The 19582-nt window shown below is 35.1% G+C and overlaps 3 protein-coding genes across 4 annotated transcripts; 1 reads left to right on the top strand and 2 right to left on the bottom strand.

Moving 5' to 3' along the window:
* Window positions 1–121: 121 nt before the first annotated feature.
* LOC132034977 (uncharacterized) lies at window positions 122–1594 on the bottom strand. Its single transcript, XM_059425300.1, has 3 exons — window positions 795–1594; window positions 225–399; window positions 122–136 (listed from the first exon to the last, which is right to left on the bottom strand). The coding sequence occupies exons 1-3, from the start codon at window positions 1592–1594 to the stop codon at window positions 122–124; spliced, it is 990 nt and encodes a 329-aa protein (XP_059281283.1).
* Window positions 1595–1816: 222 nt separating this feature from the next.
* On the bottom strand, window positions 1817–2502 carry LOC132034978 (uncharacterized). The gene is made up of 2 exons (XM_059425301.1): window positions 2464–2502; window positions 1817–2347 (listed from the first exon to the last, which is right to left on the bottom strand). The coding sequence occupies exons 1-2, from the start codon at window positions 2500–2502 to the stop codon at window positions 1817–1819; spliced, it is 570 nt and encodes a 189-aa protein (XP_059281284.1).
* Window positions 2503–8182: 5680 nt separating this feature from the next.
* Window positions 8183–18536, top strand: LOC132034153 (serine/threonine-protein kinase MPS1). Of its 2 annotated transcripts, none has more exons than XM_059424423.1 (6): window positions 8183–8699; window positions 11461–11874; window positions 12091–13088; window positions 15232–15432; window positions 17174–17335; window positions 17555–18536. In XM_059424423.1, the coding sequence occupies exons 1-6, from the start codon at window positions 8489–8491 to the stop codon at window positions 18131–18133; spliced, it is 2565 nt and encodes an 854-aa protein (XP_059280406.1). In that variant the 5' UTR covers window positions 8183–8488; the 3' UTR covers window positions 18134–18536. The 2 variants fall into 2 exon arrangements, with proteins under 2 accessions (XP_059280406.1, XP_059280407.1); XM_059424424.1 differs by having other exon boundaries at window positions 8184–8699; window positions 12160–13088.
* The last annotated feature ends 1046 nt before the right edge of the window (window positions 18537–19582 follow it).

Raw genomic sequence — 19582 nt, forward strand, 5'->3', positions numbered from 1 at the left:
AGAGCGGACAAAAACATTCAAATGGGAGGTAGAGATATTATTTTGCGGTAGACCCTCGGCACAAGGACAAGCAATTCAAGTCAATACAAAAAAAATAAAAGAAACAATGGAAGCGAATAAGTCATGATAGAGCAATCTAAAAAGATGTGTAGGTTCACCAAGTTGTATTATATTTTCACATAATAAACTCCATCAAGGACTAAAAAAAAGTAAAAATGACATACCATTCTAGTAAAGCTTATGAGCAGCAGACTCTTCCTTCCTTGTTTGTCCATCAAATAAGATGCCTCCATTGTAGTTGAAGCAGTTGGCTTTGGGGCACGATCATTAGTTGGATCCTTTTCCTGGTTGCGAGTAGTTTGAGAATTGTTAGCAGGCTCTGCACTTCCAAACAAACAGCTATAGAAAGTTACAGAGAATTCCAAATTCTTGACCATAAGATTGATCGTAGCACCATAATAAAGTTTGATTAATTAAAATATATTATTACAATTGTATTCTACGAGTTTTCATTTTTTGAAACCTATTCATAATACTCTCACTAGAAACGGTCTTAAATATTTTTTTTTCTACATAAGGCACCATACAACCGCTCATGAAGTCGTCATCCATTCGATTTCGCAATTCACTCTTTATCGACTTCATCGCCGAAAAAGCTCTTTCAACTGTAGCGGTGGCGACCGGTAGGAGCAATGCAAATTTTACAAGGCGAAACACAAGCGGATAGTTTAAATGTTTCTTTGCCTTAACTAGCTCTTTAGAAAGATCACCAAGTCCTTTCAAAGTTGGAGAACCTTTCATCAACATCACAGACATCAACAATATAAGTCTCAAGCGCATTTTTAAGAGTAACCATTATATCTTCACCAAAATCATCAGGATATAATTCAGCCATTCTCAATATTTTATTGATGTCAAAACTAGAAAATGAGTCAACTGGATTCAAGCAAGCAACTCCAATAAGCAAATCCGTTCTCTCCTCATTAAAACGATCATTGAGTTCTTGAAGTTGCCAATCAATAATCTTAAAAAATATATCGACATGATAGTGATGTGAGAAAGTATGCTCCGCAACTTTACGTCGAGATCTTCCAAAATTAATATAGAACTCATCAAAATTAGGTATCAAAATATCATACTTGACACAAAATGTGGACACATTCTCGATAAGTGGATCCCATCCTTCCTCTCTCAGATCTTGCAATCGTTTCTTCGCCACTTTAACAAGTAACATGGCATTTGCAATATCTTGTTCTTTCTTTTGCAAGGATTCACTAAGCTCATTTGTAATTGCCAAAATATCTCTCATTAAGTGCAATATGAAAGCAATTTCAAATGTTTGACAAACTCTAAGATATCCTGTTGCCTTACAACTATCTTCAACGCATTCAGAATCAACAACAATAGTATCAAGAACATCAGTAATAGAGCCAAACATACTAATGAAGTTCTTAAATGATTTGTAGTGTGAACCCCAACGAGTATCAGCAGCTCTAGCAAGACCAAGCTCTTGATTCAAGCCCTTACCAGTTTCAACCTCGCCCATATCTAGTGCCTCTTGAACTTTTTTCTGAGATTCTCGAAGTTCATCCATGCATTTAAAAGAACCTCCCACTACATTTAAGACATTAGAAACCAACAATACAAGTTCTCCAACCGGAAGACATTTTTTAGATACCCCGACAAGAGTCAATTGAAGTTGATAAGCAAAACAATGAATCGCATGAGCTGATCTACTTTCCTATTGAATCAAAATTTTAAGGCCACTTAGATGCCTTGCATATTGGTTGCTCCATCATAGCATTGTCCACGTATATTAGATAAACTCAAAGAATGTTGAATGTTGAGCAAGGTAGTTAACAATTGCTTCTTTTAAACATAGAGCACTAGTATTACGAACATGAACAATCCCAATAAAGCGTTCCACCACAGATCCCCATCTATCAACATATCGCAAAACAATTGCCATTTGCTCCTTACGTGACACATCACAAGATTCGTCAACTAGCAATGAGAAATAGTCACCATTTAGGTCCTCCATAATAGCTTTAATTGTTTCCAACTTACATGCGGTGATAATATCTTTTTGAATTTTATGAGAAGTCAACTGATTGTTTTTTGGAGCCTTCTTCAACACAAGATCACTAATTTTATCACACCGCTTCGCATACCATGAAAGAATTTCAAGAAAGTTACCCTTGTTTAATGATGATTCATCTTCACGATGTCCACGAAATGCCAATCCTTGATTCAAGAGGAGTCTCACCACCTCAATTGAAGCCTTTAAACGAATTTTGTGCTCAAGCTTAGCTTTATTATCTGGCTTTACAAACGCAACTTGAATTGACTGTTCTTGTCACATTAGATCTTCACACTTCTTCTTTGCCTAGTTGTGGTCACTGTTCAACTCACCAACGTGCGTGTCTAATCTTTTCTTTTTGTGCCAACTCTTGAACCCTATACTTGAAAATGCTTCGCCTCCACCTTGATGAATGCTTTCATCTTTAAATAAATAACAACACAAACAATAAAGATCTTCTACCACACTATACTCCAACCAATCATGGTATTTTTTATACCATTTACGATTAAAACGACGTTTATATCCGTAAAAATCTATTTGAGGAAACCTAGGAAGTCGAGGTTAATGAGGACCCCTTTGGATATATGCTCGTCTAATCTCATTACGTTCATCTCGATGATAGTCCGAATGGGTATTCTTTTATTTGGATCCGTTGGTAGAGAATCCAAACCTACTCCTTGCTTTTGTTTTTTAGCAAGAATGATGATTTTCTTCTAAGCTCGGTTCAAGTTTTCTTCCACACGAGGAACATTTTGAGTGGATGAACTTGGTTGTGGAAACTTGGACGATACCATGAAGAAATATCTCTTCATTGGACTTTGAAACTGGATTACAAAATTAAAATTCTAATTAGAAGTTAGAACAATAATATAACAGAATAGAGAGGCAGCAACAAAAAGCTAAGACATAGGAAAAAGGTTCATTATCATTAACTCTTCTATTCTATTATAGAGTTTTGTTGTAACTGTAGAAAAAATGTCATCATGCTTGAGAACTATTTTATTATGAAAACTTTGTTTTCATTCTACCTATTCCTTCCATTTTATGCTTATATTTAGCATCCAAAATCCCAAAATCAATTTTCTTCAATTTTAAGTGGTAGGGTTTTTCTCAAGTGAAGAAATCAAAAACAGCCACAATAATTTTATTTATATGGAAGTACAGAGTAAAGGACAAAGAGGCGACCTTGATCGATGCTTGGTGTTGTGTTGATGCAAGAGCCGAACTTGATGATGAAATTTGCTTCAGCTGAGACTTGAGAGAGACGAGCGGGGAGTTTGAGATTGGGGATTTCATTTTTCAGTACCCTTTTAGATTGAGATTTGGGTCCTTTTTGTATTTTAATTCTATTATATTAGAAATTAAAAAAAAAAAGAAGGAAAAGGGAGTAAGGGACGAATCTTTCTTTCGTGCTCGGTGGTTATGACATAATATTATTACTTGTGTGGTTAAATTAGCACGGTAGGTTATGACTTATAATATTACTTGTGTGGTGAAATTTTAATTTTAAATGACTAAAAGAAAAAAAAGATCGCTAATTTGTTGTAGATGGGTTTCAAACTCACGACCATTTAGAAACTTTTGAACTCACTTGCCACTACGCTGAGCATTGCACTTAGTTAAAGTGGAGTCAAATATTAAATATATCATTCTACTTTTTCAAAAACTGAATAAATATACATATATATATACTGTAATTTTTTGACCAGTGGGTTCATATGAATCCACTTGAGACCATGTGGGTCCGCCCCGTCGGTTAGCAATGGAGTTATAGCTAATTTCATTTTTTTTTTAGTGAAATTACAAGTTTTTATATAGCTTAGAGAATAGTCTGAAAATTGACCATTATTATTGGAGTCGAATGGAGTTCAAAAAGAAAGTCGTATACAAGAAGTTCCAAAAGAAACAACAACAGAAGAAGAAGAAGAAAGAGGTGAATCCAGCATACATAACAAGAGATATTTGGAGGCTAGCAGAGGTATAGGAGTTCCTTAACGGATAAAGTGTTTTCTTTATGTAGTTTGCTTTTCACCGTGAAAAAAAAATGAAAAAATTACAGCCAAATATCATTCGTTCATCTACTTTACAAAAAATATGAACACAGTGTATATGTAGCGTATAAAGTATACCAAAAATACATATACTATACATATATATACACTACATATACAGCCGAAGTGTATAGATAGTATATACTTCGGCCATGTATGATAACTAGATGAGAGAAGGCTACATTAACGTAAGTTTCCCAAACAAAATATGTTGAGTTTAATTGGGCTTTAGTGAGATTGTTAGTTCAATTTTTTGTGCGGAGTGCCCTTCTTTTGGGGTGGTCTTTAAATTTTGCCCCTCATATTTGTGGTCTTTAAATTATGCCTCTCATATTCTTTGGTCTTTAATTTTTGCCCTTCGCGCGCGAGGTTCGAGTTCGAACCCTCGCTCAAGCAAAAATTAAAAAAAAAAATCGCAAGACAAGGGTTGAATCGCGTGTATGCGGACCGGCATACTTTTGTTAAGGAATTACAAATTTTATGCCGAACCGGCATACTCATACCTTATGGGCGGACTTGGCATAAGTATGCGGGTCCGCATAACTTTGATAATTTCTTCACAAAGTTATGCCGGTGGGGGCATACTTTTAATGGGCAAACTTTCTTCATCACAACACTTGCACATAACACAAATTGGTTCTACACTCAAGCCCCATTGTATGATCCTATTAGCAGTCAGCAGTCTTCCATGTAAGCACAATCACATTGTGAAATATATTTTGGTCGAGTGGCATGTTGAAACACCATAAATTTTCAGTTGACTCTTTCGGGATTACCTAATAATTGCAAGAATTTAGTTCGAATCAAGCTTTTTTCAGGTTGAGAAGAAGTATGCACTTGCTCCAAGGATTCTCCAAGAACCAATAATTTGTCTAACCATCCAATATGTACGCCAAGCACGTTAAATTGGTCAAATCCTACTCTTTGACATAGTAGGCATGGATCCACTTTATCCATAAACTTTTATGCCGGACCGGCATAACTTTGTGAAGGAATTATCAAAGTTATGCCGGATCCGCATACTTATGCCAAGTACGCCCATAAGGCATAAGTATGCGGGTCCGCATAACTTTGATAATTCCTTCACAAAGTTATGCCGGTGGGGGCATACTTTTAATGGGCAAACTTTCTTCATCACAACACTTGCACATAACACAAATTGGTTCTACACTCAAGCCCCATTGTATGATCCTATTAGCGATCGTAGATCTTCCATGTAAGCACAATCACATTGTGAAATATATTTTGGTCGAGTGGCGTATTTGAAACACCATAAATTTTCGATTGACTCTTTCGGGATTACCTAATAATTGCAAGAATTTAGTTCGAATCAAGCTTTTTCCACGTTGAGAAGAAGTATGCACTTGCTCCAGGATTCTCCAAGAACCAATAATTTGTCTAACCATCCAATATGTCGGCCAAGCACCGTTAAATTGGTCAAATCCTACTCTTTGACATAGTAGGCATGGATCCACTTTATCCATAAACTTTTATGTCGGACCCGGCATAACTTTGTGAAGGAATTATCAAAGTTATGCCGGACTCGGCATACTTATGCCAAGTCTGCCCACAAGGCATAAGTATGCCGGGTCCGGCATAACTTTGGTAATTCCTTAACAAAAGTATGCCGGGTCCGGCATAGCGAAATTTAAACTCTGCCTTGCGAATTTTTTTTAAAATTTTGCCTGCGCGTGGGTTCGAACCTGAAACCTATGGGTGTTAGCCGAAGGGCAAATTTTAAAGATTTCAAATATGAGGGGCAAAATTTAAAGACCACCCCAAAAGAAGGGCAATTCTGCGAATTGCCCTTGTTAGTTTAAGAGTTATTAAACTGAAAATGTCCATTTTTTAAGCATGAAGGACCTTTTATGTTTCTTTTAGATGGAAAAAGACCCTTTATGTTACAGGGTACATATAAGTCATACCTACTTTACATAGACAAGGGTATGTTTGGTAATCACATTACATAAACAAGGGCATGCTTGGAAATCTCATCGTCGTTACTAGGTTGTGTAATTATCACGGTAGTAATTATCAGCCAAGTAATTACTTAATATACTAGTTATAATGATCTGTTTATTTGTCATAATATAATTATAGTAATTTTAATATCATTTTTTATTGCACGAGTGTAATTTTGTAGCTTAATCTTCTTTTATTTTAAATAGAACTTAATTTTATAATATTAAATAAATTTTTTTATTTTTTAAAAATGAACATGTAAATAAGTTCTAATAATCTGTGAAAGATATATGTGTATCTAGAAAAATTAAAAAAAAAAAATGAACATGTAAATAAGTTATAATAATATGTAGACAAATATATCTGTACATAATAAAAAATAAATAAATAAATAAAGAATTTGAAAATTTATCTAAGCATTTCTAATGACCAAGTAAGTATTTGACTAAACAAATATACAATCTAAGTAGGTGTTTGGCCATAGAAATCAAATATTTTTCACGTTATTTGGAATTTTTGAAATTGGAGTTGAAGATGGAGTTGTGTTTTGTTATAGTTTTGAGTCGTGTTTTGTCATAGTTTTTGCAAATAATATTTGGTTGTTTGAATATACTGGAAGTGAGTTGTTTTTTTTTTTAAGAAAAAATGAAGACATGAATTTAGCTATTTCCCAAATCGTTGTATTTGAAATTTTCATAACCAAATTCTTATTTTTTTAAATAAAGTAAAAAAAGATTCCGAAAAAAAATGAATAATTCTCGTGGCCAAACTGGTCCTAAATTAAACCAAACTCAATTATGAGGTGTGACATTCCAAAAAGTGGGGGTGTTCAAATGAGACCGAAAAACCGATTCGAACCGGTAAACCGAGTCAAACCGACTTAATAAACCGAAAACCAGCTTGGTTTGACCTGATTTGATTTTAAATTTTAAAAAAGCTGATAACATTTGGTTTGGTTTGGTGTTAAACCGAAAAAACCTGAACCAAACCGATAGATACATACATATTTAAAAAAAAAAAAATATATATATATATATATATATATAAAAAAAATTTGACTCATTCCAAGTCCAAGTACAAATTCAAATAATTAGAAAGAAAAGTGTAGCTAATTTAAGTTTAAGGTAAAATAAAAAGAAATTTGCTAAAGATAAAATAAAATTTTCGCCTTATTCAGTTTTATAGTTCCTTCATTTACATGCCATTTGAATTACTACTGATAAGCTAGCATTTATCCGTAACAAATTAAGGGGAAGAAAATGACAATTGGAATTTACAAAAGATTTAGTAGATGACTTTGTCTTTTTGTTTATCATTTTCCGTTTTAACTTTTGTGCTTTCTTCTCAATGCTTTATAACACGATGAGTCTAGATAACAAAAATTCCTGAGGGACTGCGTAATATCAAAAGGTTCTATGTAGGGAGGTAATTAGAATCATGAAACATAGATGTTATGTTTTTGTAATTCCTATACACAAGCCATAGGCCTATACCTAAATAAAGTTAATGAATTAATTAAGAAGATTCTTAGATTTGAATGGATCACGGTCAAAGTCGTATTTAGTTACCATTTGATTCAAAGGTTCTTTGTATTAATACATTCTTAAAATCCGAACCGAACCAAACCGATAAAATCGACAAAACCGAAACCGATAGAATTTATACTATGATGGTTTGGTTTGGTTTGAATATTAGAAAAAAAATTGACTTAATTGGTTTGGTTCGGTTTTAACCAAAAACCGAGTCAAATCGGACCATGAACACCCCTACCAAAAAGATTTACTCCCTCCGGATCAAAAAAAGAGTCTACTTAGCCATTTGCACACCCCTTCAGAAAATACTAACTCCTAGACAAAAATAGGTAATTTGACTAAACTACCCATAACTAAATAGGCATTGAGATTTGATCATATAACACTTAATAGGGGTAGATATAAAAAAATAAGGTTCATTCTTTCTTGATTTCTTTAAGTGGACTCTTTTTTTTTATCTGGAGGGAGTACTATTTAAGGACCGTTAGAATTGTTTTCTTGAAAGCACTCAGTGGGGCACATATCATAAAAAGAGACGAAAAATGGTAAGGGTGCAAAATGCAAAATGAGACAAAATTAGGGCGCAAAGTGCAAAGGAAGCAGCCCATTTGTAATTGGGAGCGCCAAGATGCCATTTTGAATGAACTTAACAAAAGCTCTAAATTCTCTCTCTCTTTCTTCAATTTGTTGTTCAATGGATCCACAGATTCATCACCATTTTCCTAAACTAAACACCATATAAATCTTCATCTATATATGTGTGAATATATATATATTATCAATACTTTTATTAGCCAATTATTATTTAGTACTATGTAGTGGTGAACAAATTGTAGAGAAATGCAAGTTGTAATTGATCAATGGAAGGTGAGACGCCGAACCTTCTAGAACCAGCAGTAGCAGTGACGAAGCCCATTTCCATCCGTCCGATAAATAATTTGTCAGAATCAGTCAATGTTAGCCGTTCGATTACACAGTCTTCGACAACAACAACGACGTCGTCTTCTTCATCTTCACCACCGGATTTCCTCCGTCATATTCAAGCCGCCTTTAAACGCCCTCGTCCTATCGGTAACCAACTATTCTCAATGCTAACACTACCTTTTAGGGCTTTTTGTTGATATTACTTTTGGCTATTTAGGGATTTTATCTTTTTGGGTATTGCTGTAAAGTGTAAGATTCTAGGGTTTATGGTGACAAGTCGTGTCAATTTTTGGTAAATTTGTAATATTGAGCTATGAAAACTACTTCCTCAGTGACATTTTTAGTGTCTTAGTTTGACTGGGCACAAAGTTTAAGGAATAAAAAGAGACTATTGAATCTTGTGATCCTAAATTAAAGTACTAAAATGTCTTTTGAATCTTGCGGTTTTAAACTTGCCATGTAGGATGTTTGAATTGTTAACTTACTAAATATAGAAAGAGTTAACTTACTAAATATAGAAAGAGGCACCATTTCTAGGACATACCAAAAAGGAAATTAAGACACTTAAATTGGGACGGAGGAAGTAATAGTTTTGTGGTACTCGAGTTAAGAGAATTTCTGGTAATTTTGTATCTTGAGCTATGAAAACTACTCCCTCCGTCCCAATTTATGTGGCACCATTTGAGTAGACACAGAGTTTAAGAAAGAACTTTAGATATTTGTGTGGCTGTAAATCATCTCATAGAGTTAAATTATTTCTAAATATAGAAATGTGACATTCTTTTTGGAATAGACTAAAAAGGAAAGTGTGCCACATAAATTGGGACAGAGGGAGTAATAATTTCGTGGTACTTGAGTTAAGAGAATGACAATGGGGAGAGGAGGATTGAAGACGGAAGTTTAATCTTTGCTTGTTGTATGATGTAGATGAGTTTTATCTTCTTCTTGTGGGATTAAGACGGAAGTTTAATCTTTGCTTGTTGTATGATGTAGATGAGTTTTATCTTCTTCTTGTGGGATTATTATGACCTTTTTTTGCAAATTTCTTCTATGTAGTCAATTTAAATTGCTGGAATTCTAGGGAAACTTGTATTTCTGTAAAGTTATCTGGATGCTTCATTTTTTCCCTTCTCTACTTGTTGTGCTAGTATAAAATGCACAAGTGTTAGCGAGCTTGCCATATCATTATGGCAAGCTTTTTCTTAGTTGTTGAGTTATTAGGCTTGGGTATATTTTGGCTGGAACTCATGGGAGGATCGTGGATGTATTTCTGTTTCCATCTTTAGGCAATTGTTTTTGAAACATAGCCATTTCAGTTCCATGAATCTAAAAGGTTGTGGCTTTAGGTTGTTGAAGAAGTTCTTTATCCGTTGAAAAGATAACAAATGCAACTGAGATTACATCCAATATCTTGTCCTTTCGCGAGGAAGAGTACAGGAAGTTTGACAGGATTATTTGATGATTAAGTTGAAGTGGCAATTGAATGCATTATTGTGAAGTAATATGCTTGGAATTGCGACATCAAATGGTGTTTTTACTATTAAGTAGGCGTTTGGCCATAGAAACCAAAAACTTTTTCACTTTTTTTGGAATTTTGGAGTTGGAGTTGTGTTTGGCCATAGTTTTTGCAAATAGTATTTTTTGTTGAAATGTACTTGTTTTGGTTGTGAAAAAAGTGAAAAACTTGAAAAACAAGTTTTTCAAATTCCAAATACAACTAATTTTCATGGCCAAACACTAATTTTTGAAAAAAGTGAAAAAAAATTCCGGAAAAAAGTGAATAATTCTTATGGCCAAAAGGGTCCTTAAAGAATTTAGACATGTATACAAGTGTATTACTTGTGTTGGACTTGAAAGCAATTGGAAGCACCCTATGTTTTTTGATAATATTATGAAAATATATTGAGGGTATGGCACAAAGAGAATCATAGACAGCACCTGGAAAGAAAATTGTACTTTGTCCCTAGCCCCCAGGGGTTAGCTCAATGGGCAGAGGTTGAGGAATTTGTGTCTTAGGTCACAAGTTATAGCTCTGCGCCAAGCGAATTAAGTCCAGTATTTAAGTGTAGATGAGTCAAGAGGCGGGCCCATCAACCCTGAGTTTTGAATGCTGCGGCTGATCCAAAGGGTTGGCTCCTGAAGGATTTCTCGGCCATAAAAAATTACCTCCTTCTGGTGCTCAATCTAGAAAGTAACTTGTCTCTGTTGTTATAGGCTTAAGAAACATAGTTGGCAGTAGTTGTCTTGCAGCTGGATTTTGCATATGACCATCTCCTGTACTCGATCCTCATTTCCAAGTAGCTCTTGAGATGCTTATGAGCAGTATTTCAGGATAGACATCGTATAAAGAGGATAGCTAGGATGAAAAGGTGACAAGTCTTCAGAATAGTTGTGCACGTCTTTGAATTAGTTGCTGACGTGGGAGCTCTGCTACGGAATGAAGGGGATCCTAGAAGCTCTCATATTTTCTGTTTTATAAATCTGCAACAGTCTTAAGCTTTGTGTTTTTTTCCTGGCACTTTTTTGCTAATGATTGGCACCATATCATCATTTCCATTCAGCTACTAATATTGTTATATTGGTTACTTCTGGTTTCACCTTATTTTATCACTACAAATTTCATTATCCTCCCAGCAACGATCTGATTATCCTACGGTTACCGCTTATGACGGTTACCGCTTATGACCGTATGTAATTTTTATTTTTCCATTTTAAATACATCTGTTGCATGTTTGTTTTACATATTGGAAATTGCTTTCTGTTCATCTGTAGTTGCTTCCAAGAGCTTTTTCTCTTTTCTTTTTTCTGGTTTGTTTTCCTTTTCCCAAAATCTTGGAGCTTGGCCATTCTGATTCACTATCTGGTGACAACTTTCAAAGCCAAGAGATCTAACATGAGAATTCTTTAGGTACAATGAAGTCGAATAATATTATGCCAAGGAGATTGGTAGCTCCTCTGCGGCAAGCGTCAAGAGGTTCTACTTTGAATACAGATTGTACACTGGAAGCAAAGAAGACCCAAGATGAGACTCCCCTGAGTCATAGATTAATGGACTGTATTTCACAACCAAAGAACATTGGCTCTGCTACTGTAGAAGCTCAAGAGGATGCATCTATGCAACCTTCGGAGTATGGTTCCACTGTAGACGCACATGAAGAGAATTATAATTCATTCAACAGTTTGAGAGATCAACCAAGATCCTTCACTGGTCATAGAAGCAACATTACATCTGCTTCCTTGGTTACAGAGTGTGAGCAGGTTTTATTGGCTGAAGGGCAGAAGAAGGTCCATTTTGCTGCTGATAGCACTTCCAGGTCTCAGGGTAATGTAGTATGGTCCATTTATGAACTCCTCCAACTACAATGCATATGACCATCTTTTCTCGTAGACATATCTTCAGCTTTTCCATATGTCGTCGACTGAATAATCTGTTAATGCTTATCATCAAACTAAAGATGTCTTATTGGCTAACATACTGCAAACTAGGTCTGTTTAGTAGTTTGCACATTATAGCACATACTACATATGATTTATGCAGGTGTCAATGACCGAATGGTCACTGGAATGGAGGACTTGTTGTCTCATGTGAATTCACTTACATTGACAGAAATGGATTGGGATGTAGGCAATCAGATGGAGGCTGTGACTGCTGCTAGCCAAGTCTTGAGAGATCAAAATATTCAAACCACAGATGTGGATGGTAACGGGAACTCTTCTCTATTGGCAAATAGAGCATTAGGAGTTGCAGATCAGATTCACCAATTCAGGAACTTCTTACGGAATGATTTGAGCCACCCCATGACTCAAGCTTCAGTGGTTGGGTCAACCTGCACCACAACAACATTGATAAACTCGACATCTGCTCCCATGCTAAGCTCAACAACTTATTGTCCACAATCTCATCTTGTGAGCAACTCTACGGAATCACTGGGGGAATCTAAACTGAAATCTGATCATCTGATGCAATCTTCTTATCCGGTTCCAAAGAATGAAAACAGGCTTTCAGCTGATCAGACAGCTATTGCAGTACCTAGTTCTACCACTGAAACTGATTCAGAAGTTAAGAGATCTAATGTCGCTGAAGGGCCAAGGAATAGTATGCTGATTAAAGGTGACATGCCTAAACATACTTCCCCTCTTGGGGATAACTCAGCCAAAGAATGTGTTACAGATATACAATCTGGAGCTCCCTTGTCAAAAGTTTCATCTTCCAACATGAAGTTGGAGCCTTCTAAGTCTGAAAAGCAAGAAAAAAGCGTGGGTAGTAAAGCAGCATCTTCATCTCGTAAAAAAGGTTATGATCCTGATACATTTTTCAAAGTTAATGGAAAGCTTTACCAAAGACTTGGCAAGATAGGTAGTGGTGGAAGTAGTGAGGTCCACAAAGTCATTGCATCAGATTGCTCAATTTATGCCTTGAAGAAAATCAAGCTTAAAGGTCGTGACTATGCTACTGCATATGGGTTTTGTCAGGAAATTGAGTATTTAAAGAGACTGAAGGGAAAGAACAACATCATTCAACTAATTGACTATGAGGTATGTACTTTACGTTAGCATTCATGATTTTCGAAAACATTAACTGTTTGCTGGGGTTGAACTCTAGCTTATGTTTTGGTTGAAAGGATCAGGGAAGAACATCAGTTGAAAACATTCTGTAGCTAACAGGAGGACGATGGTAGTTACTTATCAGGTCTATCTTTGAACATGCTAATGGAACATAACAATGGCTGGATTTGCCTAGGATTACCTCTTGGAAAAGCTGCATCAGTTAAGGATTCTTAAAAAGTAAAACAACAACAACTACCCCTCAATCCCAACTACCTGGACCGCTCTATGAACACTATCCATGTCACTCCATTCATACCCGTCTCAATCTAATTATCAATAATTTGGGGTTTATAACACTGGAGGTTCTTTACATTTTCACTACCATACAAGTTTCTAAACGAGGTTAAAGATTCCTAATGGATATTAGAGTAAGAGTATCTACATAACTAAACTTTAATCTTAACTAATTGATATCCCTTGTATAGTTTTTTTTCCCCATTATGCTCGGTTTTCACTTAGTTTGTATGGATTCTAAGAGCTTGTAGGTCTATCTGGACAAATTCCTTGTTGGTGAATTTAGGTCTACCTCGTGTTTTTTTAACACCTTCAATCATCATGTTTTACACCTCAAGCCAGTGCATTTGGAGGTCAACGTAGAACGTGATCAAACTGTCTCAAGCAACCTAAAAAGGCTTCTCAAGTGACCTCGTATAGCTCATGTATCCTCCATATATGTCATTTGCACCTTCTGTCCATATTTTTCTGACACCCATCTTGTGCATATGTTGGATCTTAGAAGTCCAACATTCATCCCATATAATATTGTTAGTCTTACAAGTGTTTTATAAAACTTGATTTTCACTTTGGTAGGTATCTTCCTATCTTATAACTCTCTGATAGAATTTCTCAATTTCAACCATCTTATTTTGATTATGTTCTTAGATAGAATTTCTCAATTTCAACCATCTTATCTTGATTATGTTCTTTGACTATTATTACCATTCTCCTCGAGCATCAAGCCCTGATGGCTGAATTGTTTGTATGTAGACACCAGAGTCCCGTCTAATCTCACCATAAGCTAAACTTGCAATGTATATATATAAAATGTCTGGTCAAGCTAGGTTCTTGTGTTAATTGCATGCTAAGAAGATAAAAGAAAAAGAAGCTTGCTTTGGGTGAAGCAGACCATCCAATGTTGGTCTTGTACTGGTATTGATCAAAGTGAGAACTAGAACATCCAAGGGTGCTGCTATCATAAATAACTTATCTTAATAGTGTAGAAAATTGAATGCGGCCTGAGATTGATCACGTTAAATATGCTGGAGTTAGACATCTAGTTTCAAATAAAGCTGCAATTTTCTCTTTCTCATACGTTTCACTGTTGGCGTACATTCAAGAAATCTTATAGTTAAGTTTTTAGTACTGCTATATGAATGTCCATGAATCAATCTGGAAATGGACATTTCCATGTTGAGACCTTTGCAACTCCATAGGCTTATTGAGGCCCTTGGAGAGATGAGAAATAAGCAAGGATCTTCCAGAATGTGAGAGGATAGAAAAGAGAAAAATCACTCCTTTCTCAAAATGGGTTTATAACAAACAATAGAGCTTCCTATATAGGAATTGTGAGCATAAACTTTCCTAATTCCTGAGATTCTAATTATTATGACATATATCTTAATGCTTTTCTTGACCATAATATAATCATTAAGAAAATCTTTACACAATATTCTTAATGATCTCTTGATTTTGAACTTAGAACATGAAGTCTGTAATGAGTAATAGTATCTGCAGTACAAGAAGGCTGATACACAGATCTTGTAGGCCTTGAAAAGTTCAAATCTTATGAATTTATTAAACAAAATCTGGGTTGCTTGCATTTCTTTCTAGATCGCTGTGATAGATTATCTCTAGATATCCTTATCAAAAAAAAAAAAAAAAAAAAAGATTTATCTCTAGATACGATTGTGTTTAAATTGCTAACTTAGCTTCCTCAACCCAAACTATAGGCTTACCAAAGTGGTTAGAACTTCATGTGCCTGCATTTGGTGTTGAGGGTTCAGCATCTGGGGTTTTAAAGTATTTGCAGTTTGCTTTTTGGAGCAAATACTGACATCCACTTCTTTGTTAGGTTACAGATAAGAGTTTACTAGATGAAGTCATGAATGGTTCGATGAGTAATAATGAAAGCAGAGTCAAAGAAGATGGATACATATACATGGTTCTCGAATACGGTGAAATTGATTTGGCTCATATGCTGTCTCAGAAATGGAGGGAACTAGATAGCTCTGAGTCAATTATAGATGAAAACTGGCTTCGATTTTACTGGCAGGTCATTTCCTTCCTTTTTCTCCTTTTTCTGCAGTTACAGATTATTTTTATGAAGTTGCTGTTATGATCTAATCTTTACTGAGCATTCATTTTCCTAATCTTTATGAAGTTGTTTCATTGCTGATTCCAGGTCCTAAATTTTTTCTGTTCTGAAGTCAAAGTAGTTAATAATTTTTTTTTTTTTAGCTAACAGGTTCTAGTTTAGTGTCTTATGATAAACATGTATCCAGTTCTTCTATGCCCTCGTAATCTATCTTGCTTCGGCATTTCATATTAATGCCTTAATACATACTTTACCCCCTAAACTTGTACGAGAATCCTTTTACAAATCTTTCTTTGCAGGCATCCTTTTACACACCTCCCACTTGTATAAAGTGGAACTATTACTGCCCTAAAAGGCTAATACCACACATGGCATGCACATGGAGAACAACAAAATAATCACACATAAACCAGTAAACTACACATGGCATGCGCATGGAGAACAACAAATAATCACATATATGTTTCCTTGGTAGTAGACTAGTAGTGATGAAGAAAAAACCGTGTTGTAGCCAACTGACTGGTAATGTGGGAGATTCCGAGGGGAAAACCACTCAGCAGCTAACCAATGTGCATTTACGGCCTTTTCCCTCTTCTCTTGGTTGGTTTTTATCCTCTTTCTTTCTTTTTTAGGAGTTGGGTAGTGGAGATTGCAGAAGGTGTTGGACAATGAAGAACTGCAAATTAGGAATGAAAAACATCCTCTTGCCTTTGTTGGAGTCGACCCTTTTGCGAATATCTCTTACACGCTGTTCTTTGCTAAAAGCATTTTTAGTGTATATGTTAAGGTTCATGAAGGTCAAAACTGATTGATCCGGGAATACTTTTCGTGGATTTTTGTCAAAAATCAAGTACTGATCCTAGCTGTCTTCTTATTAGGAATGTGCTTTAATGGCCATTCTCAATTCTCAGTAATATATCTCGATGAGCTCCTGAACCTCAATATTCTTTAATCCAAAAGGAATGGTGGAGATTTGCTTATTTACCCATTAAAGTCTCTTCATTTGATCAATTTTAAGGTGTATGCAATTCCAGATTCAACTTAAACTTATAAAGCTAGAGATAGACCTAGGGCAAGATACTTTACCTGAGAAACACTTCCATAATCCTTCCAAGGGAAGGGGAAGAGGAGCTCCATGTTGCTTTAAGGTAACTGAAACTGGCCATCATTGAACCGAAGTCCAATTCAGGAGTCTGTTCCTGTATATCTTAAGTAAATTCTATAAACAACAGAATAAAAGACATTTGGCCAGTTGCTTCTTGATAAATTGAGATCGTCACTTTTCTATCTCAATCTGCAAACCTTTTTGATTTATGGCATGTTTTGTTTATGCTTAAATTTCTTCATAATATGATTTTGAATTCAAATTCTGGAGGGTTTGGTTAAAGAAAGAATCTTCAGTACCCGCCTCTATACCGGGCTCATTTTTTTTATTTTTTATTATTATTATTTTATTTCTTTTTGATAAGATATTTACCTGGCTCATTTGGTTGTATGTATATTTTTTCTTTAATTATAAACTTCTCTTGATGGCAGAACTTTAGGACCCTTTGGTCTTCCATCTAGTATAGGGGAAGACTGGATTGGCCACCTTAGTTTCATGTACCATTTTTGTATGTTGTACATTCTACAGACTTGAAATCTGGCAAAATTTTAATATTTTTGAATTGTACTCAAAAGTTCTAGACATACTTTGCAGCAAATACTTCTTGCTGTTAACACCATACATGAGGAACGGATAGTCCACTCGGACCTAAAGCCAGCTAATTTCCTTCTTGTCAGAGGCTCACTAAAGCTGATTGATTTTGGTATAGCTAAGGCTATTATGTGTGACACAACCAACATTCAACGTGATTCACAGGTATTTCACTCTTTTTCTTTACGATTTACATGGAATGCATCTGATTGCCCCACTTAGCATCTATAAGAAAAGAAGTGTACTGCCAAAAGGAAGATTAACATATAGAAATCAGCAATGTCAACTTCATCTCTGCTTTCTTAGTGGAGGAAGATTAACATATAGTAATCAGCAATGTCAACTTCATCTCTGCTTTCTTAGTGGATGTTAACTCTTATACAGGTGGGCACTTTAAGCTACATGTCCCCTGAAGCTTTTATGTGTAATGAGACAGATGCAAATGGCAATACAATAAAGTGTGGTCGGCCCTCAGATATCTGGTCATTGGGATGCATCCTTTATCAAATGGTTTACGGGAGAACACCCTTTTCAGAATACAAAACTTTCTGGGCGAAATTTAAAGTTATAACAGATCCAAACCATGCAATCGCGTACGAACCTTTGTCCAATCCCTGGCTACTTGATCTTATGAAGAAGTGTCTTGCATGGGATCGAAATGAAAGATGGAGGATTCCTCAGCTACTCCAACATCCATTCCTCGTTCCCCCTGTTCCACCACAATTACCTGCTCGTGTTGAGCAATCCTGTACACTGCTTCAATTAATTGCTAAATCATGTGAAAACGATGGAAAGGCATCGATGCTATGTACGCAACTCCAAAATTTACTAGTTCACCCCAGTCAAATATCATACGAGGCATTACCTGTATGCCAATACCAGAAGTTGCTTTGTGATGTCTCTTCCCTCTGTCTTCAACTCCAAGAACAGTTGGGAAACTCAGAAAGAGGAACAATGATGTAATGTTAAATATGATTTATACATTTTAGCCTTCTTCAGTCCTAGATTCTTTGGGGTTTTGGGCAGTTACAAAGCCGTCTCCATCTTTGAAGTCTTCTGCCAAGTTACTGCTAAAACTACTCAAAACAAAGTGGTCACTGTCACCTGGTTTTGTTTTCTTAGAGTGGCTTGCAGATAATAGGTGAATAAGTGTTGTACTGTGCTCCAGGAAAGGGTCTCTATGTGTGTAATATGCCATTCATAATGCTCCCTGTTCAGACTAATTATATTTTAATTTTTTAGTCCTTTTTTATCTAAGAAAAAGTGTTTGTAAATCAAAATAGAACGAGAGATAAACAAGTCCATTTGGATTGAGAGGGCTGCAGTCTCGACGAACTCTTTTAAGAAAAGTGATTTTCTTATTCAATTGGATCCAAGGGTAATGTTATTGATTCTCTTTCAATAGTGGATTTGGAAATGCAACACGATCTGTTCTTCAATAGCTTCACTGACTAACTAGTATACCTCTCTACTAGGATAAATACCTTTTATAAAATAAGATTTTTTTTTTTTCCTATCATTAAAAAAAGGGATATACAAGAATGCCGACCAACTACAACTTGATAACTTTCTTAGCAAGCAAATAAAGGTGTCTAAAACCATAACCAAACTAAATAAAATAATAACCACCGGTTTTGGTTAGATTGTTAACCTTTAGCCATGAGATTTATCAATAAAACATTAAAAAGAAAAGAAGTTTTTTTGGTTCAAATGATAACTTTTATTTATAGTTTAAGGTGAAACATACATATTGCTTGGTACTATTAAGCCTAAAAGCTAACTCATTTATTTTTGTAATCTTAATACACAGAAGTTGTTTACAAACATACATATTAATTAAACATAAAAACTACCTAAAATTAAAATGAGAAATAAAAAAACTTTGTGTAATGATCCCAAACTTTAGGGCAATAATTCCATTTTGCCCTCAATTCTCCCATTTTATTAACAAAACTTTGTGTAAAGATCCCGAAGTTGTCGTAAACGGAAAAAGATGATATTGATGGTGACAGTATCTTCTAAGGAATCTCCAAATGATATGGTGAAAAAGAAAGATAAAAAAAAAAGAAGAAGAAACAACCTAAAATCAAATCTAAAAATTTAAGTTAAAGGCATTGCTCACATTATTGGTTTGGAAAGGTATGTTAAAAGTATATGTTGGCATATTCTTAAAAACATAGCCTTAAACAATCATGTGAAATAAGTAGGCCAAAAATCAAATTAATGATTAAAAGGTATAAAATATTTATAATTATTTATGAAAAACTAATATTATACATACAAATAATTATAAAATTTATGTATATAATTTATCGGTTTGGTTCGGTTATTTATTCGGTTATTTATTAATAGAACCATAACCAAACCAAATATTATCGGTTTTTAAAATTTAAAACCAAATCAAACCAAACC

The sequence above is a fragment of the Lycium ferocissimum genome, chromosome 10 (assembly GCF_029784015.1).
Source record: "Lycium ferocissimum isolate CSIRO_LF1 chromosome 10, AGI_CSIRO_Lferr_CH_V1, whole genome shotgun sequence".
NCBI lineage: Eukaryota > Viridiplantae > Streptophyta > Magnoliopsida > Solanales > Solanaceae > Lycium > Lycium ferocissimum.